The sequence below is a fragment of the Harpegnathos saltator genome, unplaced genomic scaffold (genome assembly GCF_003227715.2).
Source record: "Harpegnathos saltator strain DR-91 unplaced genomic scaffold, Hsal_v8.6 scaffold677, whole genome shotgun sequence".
NCBI lineage: Eukaryota > Metazoa > Arthropoda > Insecta > Hymenoptera > Formicidae > Harpegnathos > Harpegnathos saltator.
Genome location: NW_020230512.1, coordinates 251,088 through 265,983, shown reverse-complemented (window position 1 = coordinate 265,983; position 14,896 = coordinate 251,088). Strand labels below are relative to the sequence as shown.

Below are 14,896 nucleotides of genomic sequence, written 5' to 3'. Positions count from 1 at the left end.
TACTTTGCAACTGTATTTTATGTAGAGAAACATATTATACAGGCTATCTATAAAGTCCGACCCCACCCCTGGATCTCGGAAATGGCTTTAAATATGGGAAATTGTTTCAGACAAAAGTTGTAGGGTATTGAGGGGGACACATGATAAAAATAAGGGCTTGGCCTTGAATGACTTTATCAAGGCCAGGTCAATGTAATCGATATTTTCTTAAATAGAACCTCCTATTTTTTATTGCATATTCTTATAGTCCATGTCGAGACGTCTACAAAACACTACATTTTTTTTCTTGCGCAAGCCATTTCCAAGGTATGAATCTTCAAAGTTGACATACCAACGGCATTCGCATTACCCAAGATGTAACGCGTGGAGGTTGCACGGTCGGGTTTACGCCTCTTGTGTTAACGGTGTTAACGGTGTTGCGGTGTGCGCGCGCGGGCGTGTGTGTGTGTGTGTGTGTGGGAACGCGCGTGCGTGCGAGCATGAGTGAGTATGTATGTGTGTGTCACAGTAAAGATATAGACCCCATGGTTTCTCACTCTCGTATTTTTTTACTCCTCTTCACTGTGTGTGAGCGTGTATATAGCCCTAAAAAGGACCAATTTTGTGTGTGTGTTTCTTCAGTCAAAATTCCCGTCTCCTCTTTCTCTCTCTCTCTCACTGTCTCTCTCCACCATTCTTCTTCTCTCTCCCCTTGTTACTTATTTTCTTGCCGTTACACACACACACACACACACACACACACACACACACACACACGCACGCACGCACGCACGCACTCACACACGCACTCACGCACGAGTGATTGACACAAAATGAGTGAAAGATCAAAATATCGTGAACGCAAAGGTATAAAGGGAGGAGCGAGTTTTGCAAATAAACCAAGCAAGCACGTCATCTACCGTTAAACAGATTTGAAATGGAGTCGACGGATCCCGAGAGCGTCGGCATGTCCGCTAAGAAGCTTAGGCTGTCTGAAGATGCTCGTCAAGTTGAAGTAGATGCATCGTTCGGCTATCGTTTGATTAATTTTGTGGCTGTGTTTTCTGCTATTTCACAAGTTGTTGAGTGCAAAGTGTGAAATCGAACGTCACATTTACTGAAAGTGGCAAACGTGGACTTGGTTTCAAGATAGTTATTTCTTGTGTCAACTATGAGAAAACTGAAATTTCCAATGGTCCATATATTAACTGAGCATATGAAATCAATCGGAGAATAGTTCTTGCCATGCGATTACTAGGAATTGGTTTACATGGAATCAAAAAGTTCTGTGCGTTCATGGAACTGCCTCAGCCAATTTTTCATTCATTCTATGATAAACTTATTAAAACTATTCATGATGCAACAGAAACTGTTTGTAAGGTTAGCATGGCAAAAGCAGCAGAAATAGAAAAAAAAGAATGTGCTGAAAATGGATTGGTAGTGTCAGGTGATGGTTCTTAGAGGAAACGTGGATTTTCATCATTATTTGGTTTGGTGACATTAATAGGATGGAGTACTGGAAAAGTGATTGATATAATTATCAAATCTAAATATTGCAAGGCTTGCGAATATTGGAAAAAGAATCTGATACTGCAGAATATGCTGAATGGCTGGAAACACATGCAAACCAATGCCAAATAAACCACGAGGGGTCGGGTAAAATGGAGGTCGACGCAGTTGTCGAAATGTTTCAGCGTTCTGAAAGTTTATATGAAGTGAAATACGGCAGATACATAGGTGACGGTGACTCTAAGACATTCAAAGGTATTTTAAATGCTGAGCCTTACGAGAATTTCACAATACAAAAGAAGGAATGCATCGATCACGTTCAGAAAAGAATGGGAACTCGACTAAGAAATTTGAAAAAAGAAGTAAAAGATCTTGGCAGGAAAGGAAAATTGACAGGCAAGCTCATTGATGAGCTTTCAATGTACTACGGCTTGGCCATCCGCAGGAATCAAAATTCAATAGAAAAGATGAGAAATGAAATTTGGGCAACGTTGTACCACAAGCTGTCGACAAATGAAAAGCCACAACACGGCAAGTGCCCGTCCGGTGAAAGTTCGTGGTGTTCTTGGCAAAAGGCAAAAGCCACCAATACTTTAAATACTTATTCACACAAGCAAGCTCTTCCATAAACAGTTTTTAACGCCATGAAGTCCATCTACGAAGAGTTGAGCAGCGATGATCTTCTTACACGGTGTTTAGGTGGCTTCACACAGAATAGCAACGAAAGCTTCAATGCTACGGTTTGGTCAATAGCCCCAAAATCAACATCAAGTTGCAACATCAAGCAAAACTGTCCTTGATTTTGCAGGAAATCTTACTGTGTGCATCTTCAACGATGGAATAAGCAGTATCACGCAAATTATGGCGGTTTCAGGCATGACCATAGGGTTGAATTGTTATAACTTCTGCATTGAGACGGGCGACCGCCGCATCGAGTTATTCGACCGATCGTTGACTGAAGCTGCAAGAACATCTCGGCTTGCTTTAAAATCAGGCAGGAAGGATGAAGAAGAGGAAAATATCAATTTGGAAGGCCAATTATATAATGCAGGCATTGCAGATTAAAGGTATAATAAAATTTTCTGCTATAGAATGTTACTCAAAACTTTGAACGCGTTTTTCTAAAAACTGCATTTTTCTAATTGGGTGAAATGATAACTCCTACGAACCTTTATCGATTCTCTTGAACTTTTGAGGGTGACTTTTCAGATACATTATCTAGTGGATAGCGTATGGATTTTGCAATAAGTTATAAACTTTCTTTTTATAAACAATTTTTCGGTTAAATTTTTGGGTTAAATTTTTGAAAAATGAACTTTTTTTAAAAAATGTGCACCATTTTTCAAGAAAACGGTATTTTCAAATTTCCGTATGCTATCCAGTAGCTTTTGGCATATATTACTTAAAAATGTTTGGTTTTTTGTTCTAGGTTGAAATCTGCGGGAGCAATCGTTTCGCCCGTTTAAGGCCTCGCATGAAAGGTGCCTTGCAATCTTGGGTTCTGAAGCCGCCATTTTAAAATAAAAACAAATAAGAAAAATTTTTTCTTACACTTAAATGTGTGTTTAATAAAGTACCTTAACTGAATTTTCCAATGCTTTTATTATACTCTTGAAAAAGATTCCCGAAATTAGCCTTTCTTTCTAGGACCTGGAGTGGCCTTACCCCTTAAACCTACGTTTTGAGGCAGCCATCTTGAATTCACATTTTCACCAATGCATACCTTGAAGGTTCAACATTTTTGTGACAAGATGTGACACTTGTATCTGTATCAAAGTAACTTTTTTGATACGAAATCAAGCTTATAAAAAATAAAATTGTCAATTTTTCACGACTTCTTTTCAAAAATTCCTCCATATTGAATTTTGTTGTGAATCTAAACGAATTTTGACGCCGGAATCTTATAGAACGACCTCGAAAACATAGGGAAATGCTGTTCCAACCTTATATAATATATTTATCTACATAAAATACAGTTGCAAAGTAAGGCTAATATTTTAGGACTTTTGGGCGTTAATGGGTAATCCTTTCAGTCAAGAGATGCGGCACATATGTATCGAGCTTGGACGAACGTATCCAAGCTTTTTTAAATGGCGAAACGCGGTCGAATTATCGATCTTCAGCCTCTAAGCAATCTTCTCAGTTGTAATCCTTGGGTTTTCTTCCACTAAGGCACACAGAATCATTACATTCATTAATGACAGTCGTCATTAATGCCAGAAGGCCGTCCAGAGCAGGATTGATTTCCCAAGGGTTGAAATCACCATTTCGAAATCTGCCAAATTACTTTTTCACTGTCGGGAGAGCAGGAGCACGGTCCAAATAAACGCTCTGAATGTTATTTTGTGCAGTCCCAACACTTACGCTTTTCCGACATTCGTTTATAATTTATGTCGCAAATGCACCTTTTCATTCTCCATTTTAAAATATTTTTCTTACACACAAATCGACTTATCTGGACGATGCCTGATGTTAAAGTGACACAAGACACTATTACCTATTCAATGCATGCAACATAATCGAACAAAAGTAGCGGAGTTCCGCCATGAAGTAAGTTAACGGCATTTATGAAAATCGGGCATGAACCTATGCAATCATCTGATATATCTGTACATGATCTTATATACAGGATGTTTGAAAGCTTATTGTACAGACGAAAGTTAGAGATGGATTGGGTGTAGTCGAGAAGAAAAATCATGTACCATAATGTCAAATTGGCAATAGTTATCGAGTTATTAATTGAAACATGTGAGCTAATGAACGCGTAGAGAGTGCTGGGCGGCCGCCTCTTGTCACTCGCTCGCTCGCTCCTCGTCGCGCGCGCTCGCTTCTTGTCGCTTACGGTTGCCCCTCGCCGCGCACGCTCGCCTATCGACGCTCGTTGACTCCGCCTATACCAAATGTCTTACCGCGGCCGTCCAACGCTCTCTACGCGCTCATTGGCTCACATGTTTCAATTAAAAACTCGAGAACTATTGCCAATTTGACATTATGGTACATGACTTTTCTTTTCGGCTACGCCGAATCTATCTCCAACTTTCGTCTGTATGATAAGCTTTCAAACACCCTGTATATACAGGGTGTCTCAGAACTTTGAGACACGGCCTCCGTATGGACGTAGAGCTAAGTGAGAGGAACAAAAAAGTCTTTTTCCATAATGTGAAAATCGTAGTGGTTTTTAACCCCTTCCGTGGCACGGACGCGCGTCCAGCCAAAACAGTACCGTAAGTGGCACGGACGCACCGATGCGTCCAGATCATTTTCGTGTTGTATTGAATTTTAAGTGTAACAACTATTGTTGTAGAATTTTTATCAAGTATTTTTTGGATCGCTGATTACGAATTTCAACTTAGTTTTTTATAATTTGTTAATAAAAAAACTATAATCAAATTAAAATGTCGGAAGTTTGTAAATTTTTTTTCACACACGGGATGTGTGTGAGTGAGAAAGGGAAAGAGGGAGAAACTGAGAGGAGACCGCGGCGTCCAATGGAGGGATCGGCGTCGTTAGAACAGGGCAGCGGCGTCATCGATGGATTTCACGCGACGTTCGGCGTCGTTCGATCGCAGCGCCTAGAGGAATCCGAGTGTTCGGTAGTACCAAAAAACAGACAATGTACGACGAAGAGCGAGCAGCGAACGAGTCAGTTCAAGCAGCAAGAGCATTAAGAGCGATTTTATATAAAAATTGTTAATTTAGTGACTTGAGAAATGACCAATTACTTTTATTTATAATATTAAGCATTTCTAAACATTTTAGTCGCCATATTCGGTCCGCCATTTTGAATTTCTATATTTTGACCTCAAATTCGGCTTCAGCGACCAAAAAAACTGAAGTATACAAATTATTGACAAAATCCGCCCCGTCATTTTTTGGGGCGGTTTCAGTGCATTTTATTGAATTTTGCTCTGCCACGGAAGGGGTCAAATTAAAATATTAGTTCTTTTCAGAGGTTGTCTCACCCTCTAAACCTTGAGATAAAAAAATACGTGCCTAATCTCTTGTTGCTCTACAACATATTCAAAGTCCATCAAATGCTCACACAAATATACACAGATACACTCACACAATGTCCGCGCGTAGTAAATATCCTAAAACAAATCTTTTTATAGAAATATGTTTTTAGCTCTTTTAAAATGGTAATTTTATCCCTGAACATGTATTTGCAATAATTTTATATCTTCTATATATTCTTATACATGCTAACGCGCGTGTATCGACCAAATGAGGTGACCACGCCAGAAATGGTGAAGAAAATCCGCAAAATGGTATTGGATGACCGTCGACTGAAAGTACGCGAATTAGCAAACATGGTAGGCATTTCAAAAAGTGCTGTATATCATATATTGACTAAAAGTTTGGACATGAGAAAGCTGTGCGCAAGATGGGTGCCGCGATTGGAACAAAAACAGCGTCGTGAGGATGTTTCAATCGAATGTTTGGCGAAGTTTCGTAGCAATAAAGCCGAATTTTTGCGTCGACTCATAACCATAGATGAAACATAGGTCCATCACTTTACACCTGAGACGAAGGAACAGTCAAAACAATGGACCAAGGTGGCTTGATGGCTATTTTGAGGAACTCGACGATTCCCACTATAAACAGGGTATCGAAACAGGGTCGAAGCTATTGAATATTGCTGGGAAAAGTGTATTGAGCTAAAAGGAGACTATGTAGAGAAATAAAGATATTTTTCCCCAAATTTTTTGTGTTTTCTTTGTTAGGTCAGGTACTTCTGGGACTACCCTCGTATATATATATATATATATATATATATATATATATATATATATATATACGTATACCAGGTCTGTAAATATGAAACCGGAATAGATGGACCTAGCTGTCAATGTAGTTACCGTCAAACTGCGTCATTGGCGCCATTTCCATTTGTTGACATCTGATAAAGATTTTCAACTCACAACAATACAAGTTTCATACAGCAACATAGTTTGTAATAGTGTTAAACGTGTCGAATTTTGTGCATGGAAGCTACGATTTGCGGACAGCATTGATTTTCTGTTACCATTTGAAGAAAACTGCTGCAGAATCGCATCGAATGCTTATCGAAGCTTATGGTGAGCATGCTCTTGGCAAATCACAGTGCTTTCAGTGGTTTAAAAAATTCTAACGTGGCGATTTTGACGTGAGAAACGAAGAACGTGGAAACCACTGAAAAAGTTTGAAAACGGCAAATTGCAGGCATTGTTGGATGAGGATGATGCTCAAACGCAACAACAACTCGCGGATCAATTGAATGTGACACGGGAAGCCGTCTCCATACGTTTGAAAGCCATGGGGAAGATCCAGAAGCTGGGAAAATGGATTCCACATGAACTGAATGAAAGACAGCAGGAAAACCGAAAAACCACTTGCGAAATGCTGCTCGCCAAGTACAAAAGAAAGTCATTTCTCCATCGAATTGTGACTGGCGATGAAAAGTGGATATATTTTGAGAATCCTAAGCATAAAAGATCATGGGTAACTCCAGGCGAACTATCGACATCGACTGCAAGCCCAAATCGCTATAGACGGAAGACAATGCTCTGTGTTTGGTGGGATCAGAGATGTGTGATCTATTATGAGCTGCTAAAACCTGGCGAAACCGTTAATACTGAACGCTACCGACAACAAATGATCGATTTGAGTCAAGCTTTGCGTGAAAAATGACCAGAATATCAAAAAAGGCAACACAAAGTGATTTTGCTTCATGATTATGCACCATCAGACACAGCAAAACTGGTCAAGGAAACGATTGAGGCATTTAATTGGGAAATATTTTCGCATGCGGCTTATTCACTAGTGGTGCGAGTCTTTAACTCGTCATTGGAGTTAACGACAGTTTCGTTATCGTTGCGCAGCTTTTGTATACCGTAGAAAAGCTGCGCAACGATAACGAAACTGTCGTTAACTCCAATAACGAGTTAAAGATTCGCACCACAGACTTGGCTCCGTCCGATTATTACTTATTTGCATCGATGGGACACGCACTTGCTGAGCAGCGCTTCACTTCTTACGAAAACGTACGAAAATGGCTCGATGACTGGTTTGCCTCAAAAGAGCAACAGGTTTTTTGGTGTGGCATCCACAAATTATCAGACAGGTGGGAAAAATGTATAGCTAGCAATGGGCAATACTTCGAATAAAACATTTTTTATCATCTTCATACAATAAACATGTATTTTCTATACAAAAAGTCCGGTTTCATATTTACATACCTGGTATATTTCTTTTTATTCCACCCTAGTCAAAGCAAAAACTAGTATAGTAAAATTATTACAATGTCACAATATCTTGCTAAACAATGTTACTATAATTTGCAAGAAGTGATTACATTTATATTCTTTGATATTGTTACATTTTCAAGTGCAATGTTATAATATTGATATAAAATCACTATTATAATTTGTGTTCACTGAATATGTACCAACTATGTAAATATCCAGGTGTACAAAAGTTTTACATTATTATAAAAATGTCATACGTACAATATGATATTTGTTTATCTTATTATGTAAAATTCAAATTTCTATGTTACGTTCAGCTCGTTATGTAAGCAAAGTATACACCTACAACGTCCGTCATATAATCATCCTTCAAATCTTTCCTATATACTGATCTCAATATTCCACAGAGCAAATTGGGTGCGAGCATGTATATGTGTGTATGCGTATGTATACGCACATATACGTGCGCGTGCTGATATGTAAGAACACATAGAAGATATAGAATTAGTGCGAATAGATGTCCAAGGATAAAAACACAATTTAAAAAGGGCTAAAAATATAATTTACAAAAAGATACGATGTGGGATATTTACTGTGCGCGGATACTGTGTGTCTATGAGCGTGTGAACGTTTAAGAGCATATACAGGGTTTCAGCACATACAGGGTCTGCTAAAAATTCCGGAACGGTTAATTATTTCAAAAAATAATGAATATATATTTAAAACAATGTTTGAAACAAATGTTGTAGGGCTTAGAAAAAGCTATCAGATATTGATAATTGTTTGACCTTAGAATGACCTTGAGAAACACTATCAAGGTCGACATAAAAATCTTAAATGGAAACTCCAATTTTTTATTACATCGTCTTTTTCCACCAATTAACATTGAACAATTTTGTCTGAAACATTTTTTTACTTGCCTAATATTTTTTGAGATGTTTAAGGATAACTTAGAAACTTTTTCAATATTTAATTAACGATATCTGGCTAACTGTTTGTCGTGATAAAAAAATGGTACTAGACTTTTCTATCTTACTTGGTCTTGAGAATATATTGTTACGATAGCGTCCTGACCTTTGTTAATTTGATAATTTTGAAATTTCAAAAGTTCGATAAATTAACAAAAAATAAAGCATTGTTCCAATATATTGTTGCGAGCAAGTAGAATAGAAAAGTCTAGTACCATTTTTTATCCCGACAAACAGTTAGCGAGATATCGTTAGTTAAATATTGAAAAAGTTACCAAGTTATCCTTAAATATCTCAAAACATATTAGGCAAATAGAAAAATGTTTCAGACAAAAGTTGTTCAAATTAATTGGTGAGAAAAGACGGTGTAATAAAATATTGGAGTTCCCATTTAAGATTTTTATGTCGACCTTGATAACGTTTCTCAAGCTCATTCCCAGGCCAAACAATTATCAATACCTGATAGCTTTTTTTAAGCCCTACAACTTTTGTTTCACATTGTTTTAAACAATTGTGAAAAATTTAAAACATTGTTTTAACAATCATTTTTTTTTTAATTAGCCGTTCCGTACTTTCGCCAGACCTTGTATGTTGAGCGTGTATATGTATATTCGCGTGTGGGTATAAATAAACTATATATAAACATATTAAGCACTACTTCCTCGTGTTCTTCTTGCATTTTCTCTACTCGACTCGACAGCTTGTTTGTGTTTTGTTCTCATAGAAATTTTGCAAAAATGCTCCCGATATCTGCTCATTTTATTCGATTAGAACCGGATTAGAATATTTCTTCTCCATATAACTGCGTAAAGACTGTCGCTGGATGAATTCCGCGCTGTAGACTTTGCAGATGTAGGGTTATCCAAGTATATACGTAAACAGTGCTCCAGTATAGTTCTTCTGCTGTTATACATCTTATTGCGGACAGGACAAACAATTGTCGTCTCAGCATATATCTATAAATGATGAAATAAACTTTACTTACAAGGAAAGGGTCCCTCATTGATTTTGATAGGCTTTGAATATGTTGTAGAGCAATAAGAAATTAGGCATGTATTTTTTTATCTCAAGGTTTAGAGGGTGAATCAACTAACAACCCTAAAAAAAATAACATTTTAATTTTTTACGAATGTCTTCTAAAATAAGAGGTATATGAAAAAATATTTCCTATAAAAGTTTTACAATATACTATACTATTTGCAACGGTATATTCAGATTTTTCAAAAGTGCCAAATTTTCTACCTCCCGTCCCTACCTTTTTAATTTCGCAAAATTAAAAATTTCATGAGGACAAAAATTAAAGAACATTTAATGCCGAATCCATCCATATAGAATAATACAATATGGTCATGACTAATTTTTAAAAAAACGAAATATCGTGCTATAGACGCCGCGCTGTGGATAGGTGTGGTGTTAATTCTTTTCATTTGCGCTGTACTCAGTAACTGTCTCTTATGCATATTTCCTCATACATACAATATACAAACGAATTAATTTTAATGTTATAATATGCAATTTATTACAGGAAATAAAAATATTAGATTATGTGCATATACAGGGTGGACCATTTAATTTCATAATGCAAAATATCTCAAAAACGAAATGTTGGAGAAAGAAATATTTTAAATAAAATTTGTATGGTTTAAAGGGGGATATACAATGCTGTCCTTGCTTTGACTTTGAAACGTATATTTAAGCTCAGTTAAAGGCCAACTTAATTTTTTTAAATAGGGAGCTCAATTTTTTATTACATCTTCCTTTCCAACCAATTAATTTTAACAACTTTAGTCTGAAACATTTTTTTATTTGCCTAATATTATTTGAGATATATAGCGAGAGCTTGATAACTTTTTCAATATCTAACTTACGATATCTCGCTAATCATTAGGCGAAAGAAAAAATAGAAAGAAGTTAGACCTTTATAGTTTATTTAATTTCTAGATTATATTGCTATAATAGTGCCTTTACTTTTGTTAATTTATCGATCTTTGGAAATTTCAAAATCAACAAATTAAATGCAAGTAGTATAAAGTACTGTAAAACTTTTGTACGAAATATTTTTTCATATACCTCGCATTTTAGAAGATATTCGCAAAAAATTAAAATGTTGGTCTTTTTTAGGGGTTGTTTCACGCACATTTCTAAACTTTGAGATTCGCCGATAAAGAAAATACATATGTAATAGTTCTCATTGCTCTGCAATATATTCAAAGCCCGTAAAAATCCGTGAGTAACAGTTCCGACCCTTTCTTTGTTAGTATAGCCTTGCCACAAATTGAATCTGTGGGTTTCTCCGCACGTTTCTGTGCTTTTCGCGCTTTAAAAAATTAGAGTTTACTTCAGTATATTTTCGGCACTAGTAGGTGTCTTTAGAAAGGTGATATTTTACCTGTTCCTTCAGTTCCTCCTCGAGTTTGAATTTCTTGTAGCAGCTTTCCTTGTCAGGCACGTAGTCATAATTGTCCACGTGCTTTCATACAACGTGATATTTCAAATGCTCTTCCTCGTTAGATATGTAATTGCAATCGTTGCAGTTGTACATGCGATAACATTCGATCTTTTCGGAGGTGATGTGTCAACTTCCTCTTCCTATCGAAACCTTGGTTGCATGTTTGCACTGTTGTGGCACATTTATGCGCTTTTCAATGCCGCTCCCTCTTTTGGAACGTTTGCCGCACGGTCGTTCTCGGAATATTACCCCGAGTCCTCATTTCTGCTTTTCTTCTGGTTGATAGGACGATTGTATGTGCGTCTTCAGGTCCGCCTACTATTTATATTTCCACAGAGAGTCTCAGTACACACTTAGTCATAATTGTCCGTGTGATTTCGTGCAATGTGTTTTTGGAAATTATTCTCTTTGTTAAATACATAGTTAACCATGGCTGCATGGTTGCATATGGATTGTTTGTAAAGATCTATTTGTAAAGAGGTATTTTTTCCAACTATTACTTAGAAAGAGACATTCCGTTGCAGATTTTGTATTTATGAGCCATATTTATGGGCTTTTCAATGCTGGGGCTTCTTCTGAAATGTTTGCCATACATGTCGCTCTCTGAAGACGGCCGTGGGTCCTCAATACTGCTTTTCTTTTATTTGTCAGAGTGAATGCGTCGTCTTGTTTTATTTGTCAGGGTAAACGTGTTGTCTTAGCTACTCCTGATCTTTTCCCATCCAATTACTGCGTCTCACGACATACTTAGTTTTTATTATTCATGTGCTTTTTTTCAAAGTGCCTTTGCATGTTTTGCAGGTAGTTGGTTTCGTAATTGCATGTTTCGTCTTCACATATATACACGCAACGTTCGTGAACCTTCATTGAGTGATCTATCAACATTAGCTTATTACGGAAAATTTGACCACAGATTCTGCATTGTCTAGAAAGTTTGTATATTTCATTTCTTTTTCTGAAGTATAGATTATTCTCTGACGGTCCCGGCCCCACATTATTGCTTTTCATCTTATTTTTATGACAAATCCCTATGTGGTACTTGAAATTATAATTTGTCTTATATACCTTGTTACAGCCGGGCTCAGTACACACATAGTCGCCGCTACTCGTCGGACATTGTCTTGTGCATGTTTTCTCGTGTCTTTTTAAGTCGATCACACAGTTGATTTCGTAGTCGCAATGGTTACATCTGTAGATGTGACATTTGTGTACCTTATCGTAATGATCTATCAACTCATGTTTTCTGCAAAAGATTTGTTTGCAAATGTCGCATTGTTTTGGAATTGCATTGTATTTGTTAGTGTTGCTCCCCTTGATGGGAGGTTCGTCGCACCGATCACTCACGGAAAGCGGTCCCGACTGCATGACATTGCTTACTTCTTGTTCGTTAGGTAGAAGACATCGTAGTTCGCTTAACACATCTTCCTGCAAATTATAAACAAAGTTATAGCCTTACCAAGAATATGTGTACACGTTCTTGCGCTTTCATATAATGTAATTTTACAAGATTACCAAATCGCTGCTTTTGTAGTTGTATCTGCTCCATTTATTTGTATCAAGGATCTCGTCAAGATCTATCATATCCATCTTCAAACAGAAGTTTTGTTTGGAGATGTTACGTCGATAAAATACACTTACATCCTTTTCGATGCTGCTTCCTTTTTGTAACGTTTGCCGCACGGTTTGCCCTTTAAAGACTGTTCCGGTTTCTCTCTATCAATTCACTTTTAATTGAGATTCTGATCTTTCTCAATCTGCATGCCGCAATAATTTGTACGCATAACCGCACAGCTTTATTTTTCTTCGTGGTTCGACTAATTACTGATACCTGAAAGTACAGATGACTGACACATTTCGATGTGTACTCTGTATGTGCGACAAGGAACTGTTTGAAATTATTGCTACTTACTTGATATTGACAATATCCGAAAACGAGGTATATCAGGCAAACAGAAAAGGTCACGTCAAGACGGCTGCGAATAAAGTTTGAACACTTTCTTCATGAGGGAAACACATGACATAATCGTCGCGAGTCCCAATGTCGAACTTACACACGATGATAGGTTATGATAAGAATCAAAGGACGTCATAGTTGTCGTGTGATCGCTTTCTAGTTACAGAACAATCGAAGAACAATCTGTACGAAAAAATGAACTGTTTACATTGCTCAGATAGGTAGAATATTCAAAAGGAATATAACTCATTTATGTATTGTCATTTTCTATTTATTGTCATATATTTTAATATTGAATTGTTGCATAAATTCGTGTTCGATTTAAAAATAAACTTCAATAGGTTAAATTTTAAATACATTTTTATGCTAAGAAAAGATTTAATATTCTTTGAGAATCTTCTCACTGTGCAAATCGAGGAACAAAGCCTACATCTTCAGGCAGAATTGCGCGATTCGCAATATGATCTTTCATTAAAAACAGGAAAAGCGTGTCGAATTCATTAAAATTTTAGACGCATCGTGTTATCAACGTCTTAGAAATTTCGGTCTTCGAATTTTCTCTATGTTTGGGTCCACATATTTATGTGAATGTTCTTTTTCCAAAATGAAAATCATAGAAACAGACAAACATTCAACTTTGAGTGATGCATCACTATCTTCGTTGATGCGTACTACCTCTTTCAAAATCTCTGTGGATATATTTTCCCTAGTAGAATCGACATATAAACGAGCAAGAAAATCCAATTAATACTTCTATAAAAATTGGCTATTTTTCGCTCTGTACTTATTCTTCCTCTTTCTTTTATATATTTCTCACGATGTAGCATTTCGCTTTATTGTTGAGCCATATACCAGATCTGTAAATAAGAAACTGGAATTTGCCCACATATGGCCCTAGCTGTCAATGTAGTTACAGTCAAACCGCGTCATTGACGCCATTTCCATTTGTTGACATCTGATAAAGATTTTCAACTCACAACAATACAAGTTTCATACAGCAACATAGTTTGTAATAGTGTTAAACGTGTCGAATTTTGTGCATGGAAGCTACGATTTGCGGACAGCATTGATTTTCTGTTACCATTTGAAGAAAACTGCTGCAGAATCGCATCGAATGCTTATCGAAGCTTATGGTGAGCATGCTCTTGGTAAATCACAGTGCTTTCAGTGGTTTAAAAAATTCTAACGTGGCGATTTTGACGTGAGAAACGAAGAACGTGGAAGACCACCGAAAAAGTTTGAAAACGGCGAAATGCAGGCATTGTTGGATGAGGATGATGCTTAAACGCAACAACAACTCGCGGATCAATTGAATGTGATACGAGAAGCCGTCTCCATACGTTTGAAAGCCATGGGGAAGATCCAGAAGCTGGAAAAATGGGTTCCACATGAACTGAATGAAAAACAACAGGAAAACCGAAAAACCACTTGCGAAATACTGCTCGCCAAGTACAAAAGAAAGTCATTTCTCCATCGAATTGTGACTGGCAATGAAAAGTGCATATATTTTGAGAATCCTAAGCATAAAAGATCATGAGTAACTCCAGGCGATCCATCGACATCGACTGCAAGCCCAAATCGCTATAGACGGAAGACAATGCTCTGTGTTTTGTGGGATCAGAAATGTGTGATATATTATGAGCTGCTAAAACCTGGCTAAACCGTTAATACTGAACGCTACCGACAACAAATGATCGATTTGAATCAAGCTTTGCGTGAAAAACGACCAGAATATCAAAAAAAGCAATACAAAGTGATTTTGCTTCATGATAATGCACCATCAGACACAGCAAAACTGGTCAAGGAAACG

The 14,896-nt window shown here is 37.1% G+C and overlaps 1 protein-coding gene across 1 annotated transcript; it reads left to right on the top strand.

Annotated features, from left to right (window-relative positions):
• Positions 1-1,638: 1,638 nt before the first annotated feature.
• On the top strand, positions 1,639-2,117 carry LOC112589971 (uncharacterized). The gene has a single exon (XM_025305195.1). It carries the CDS (start codon positions 1,641-1,643, stop codon positions 2,115-2,117), a length of 477 nt encoding a protein of 158 aa, XP_025160980.1. The 5' UTR covers positions 1,639-1,640.
• The last annotated feature ends 12,779 nt before the right edge of the window (positions 2,118-14,896 follow it).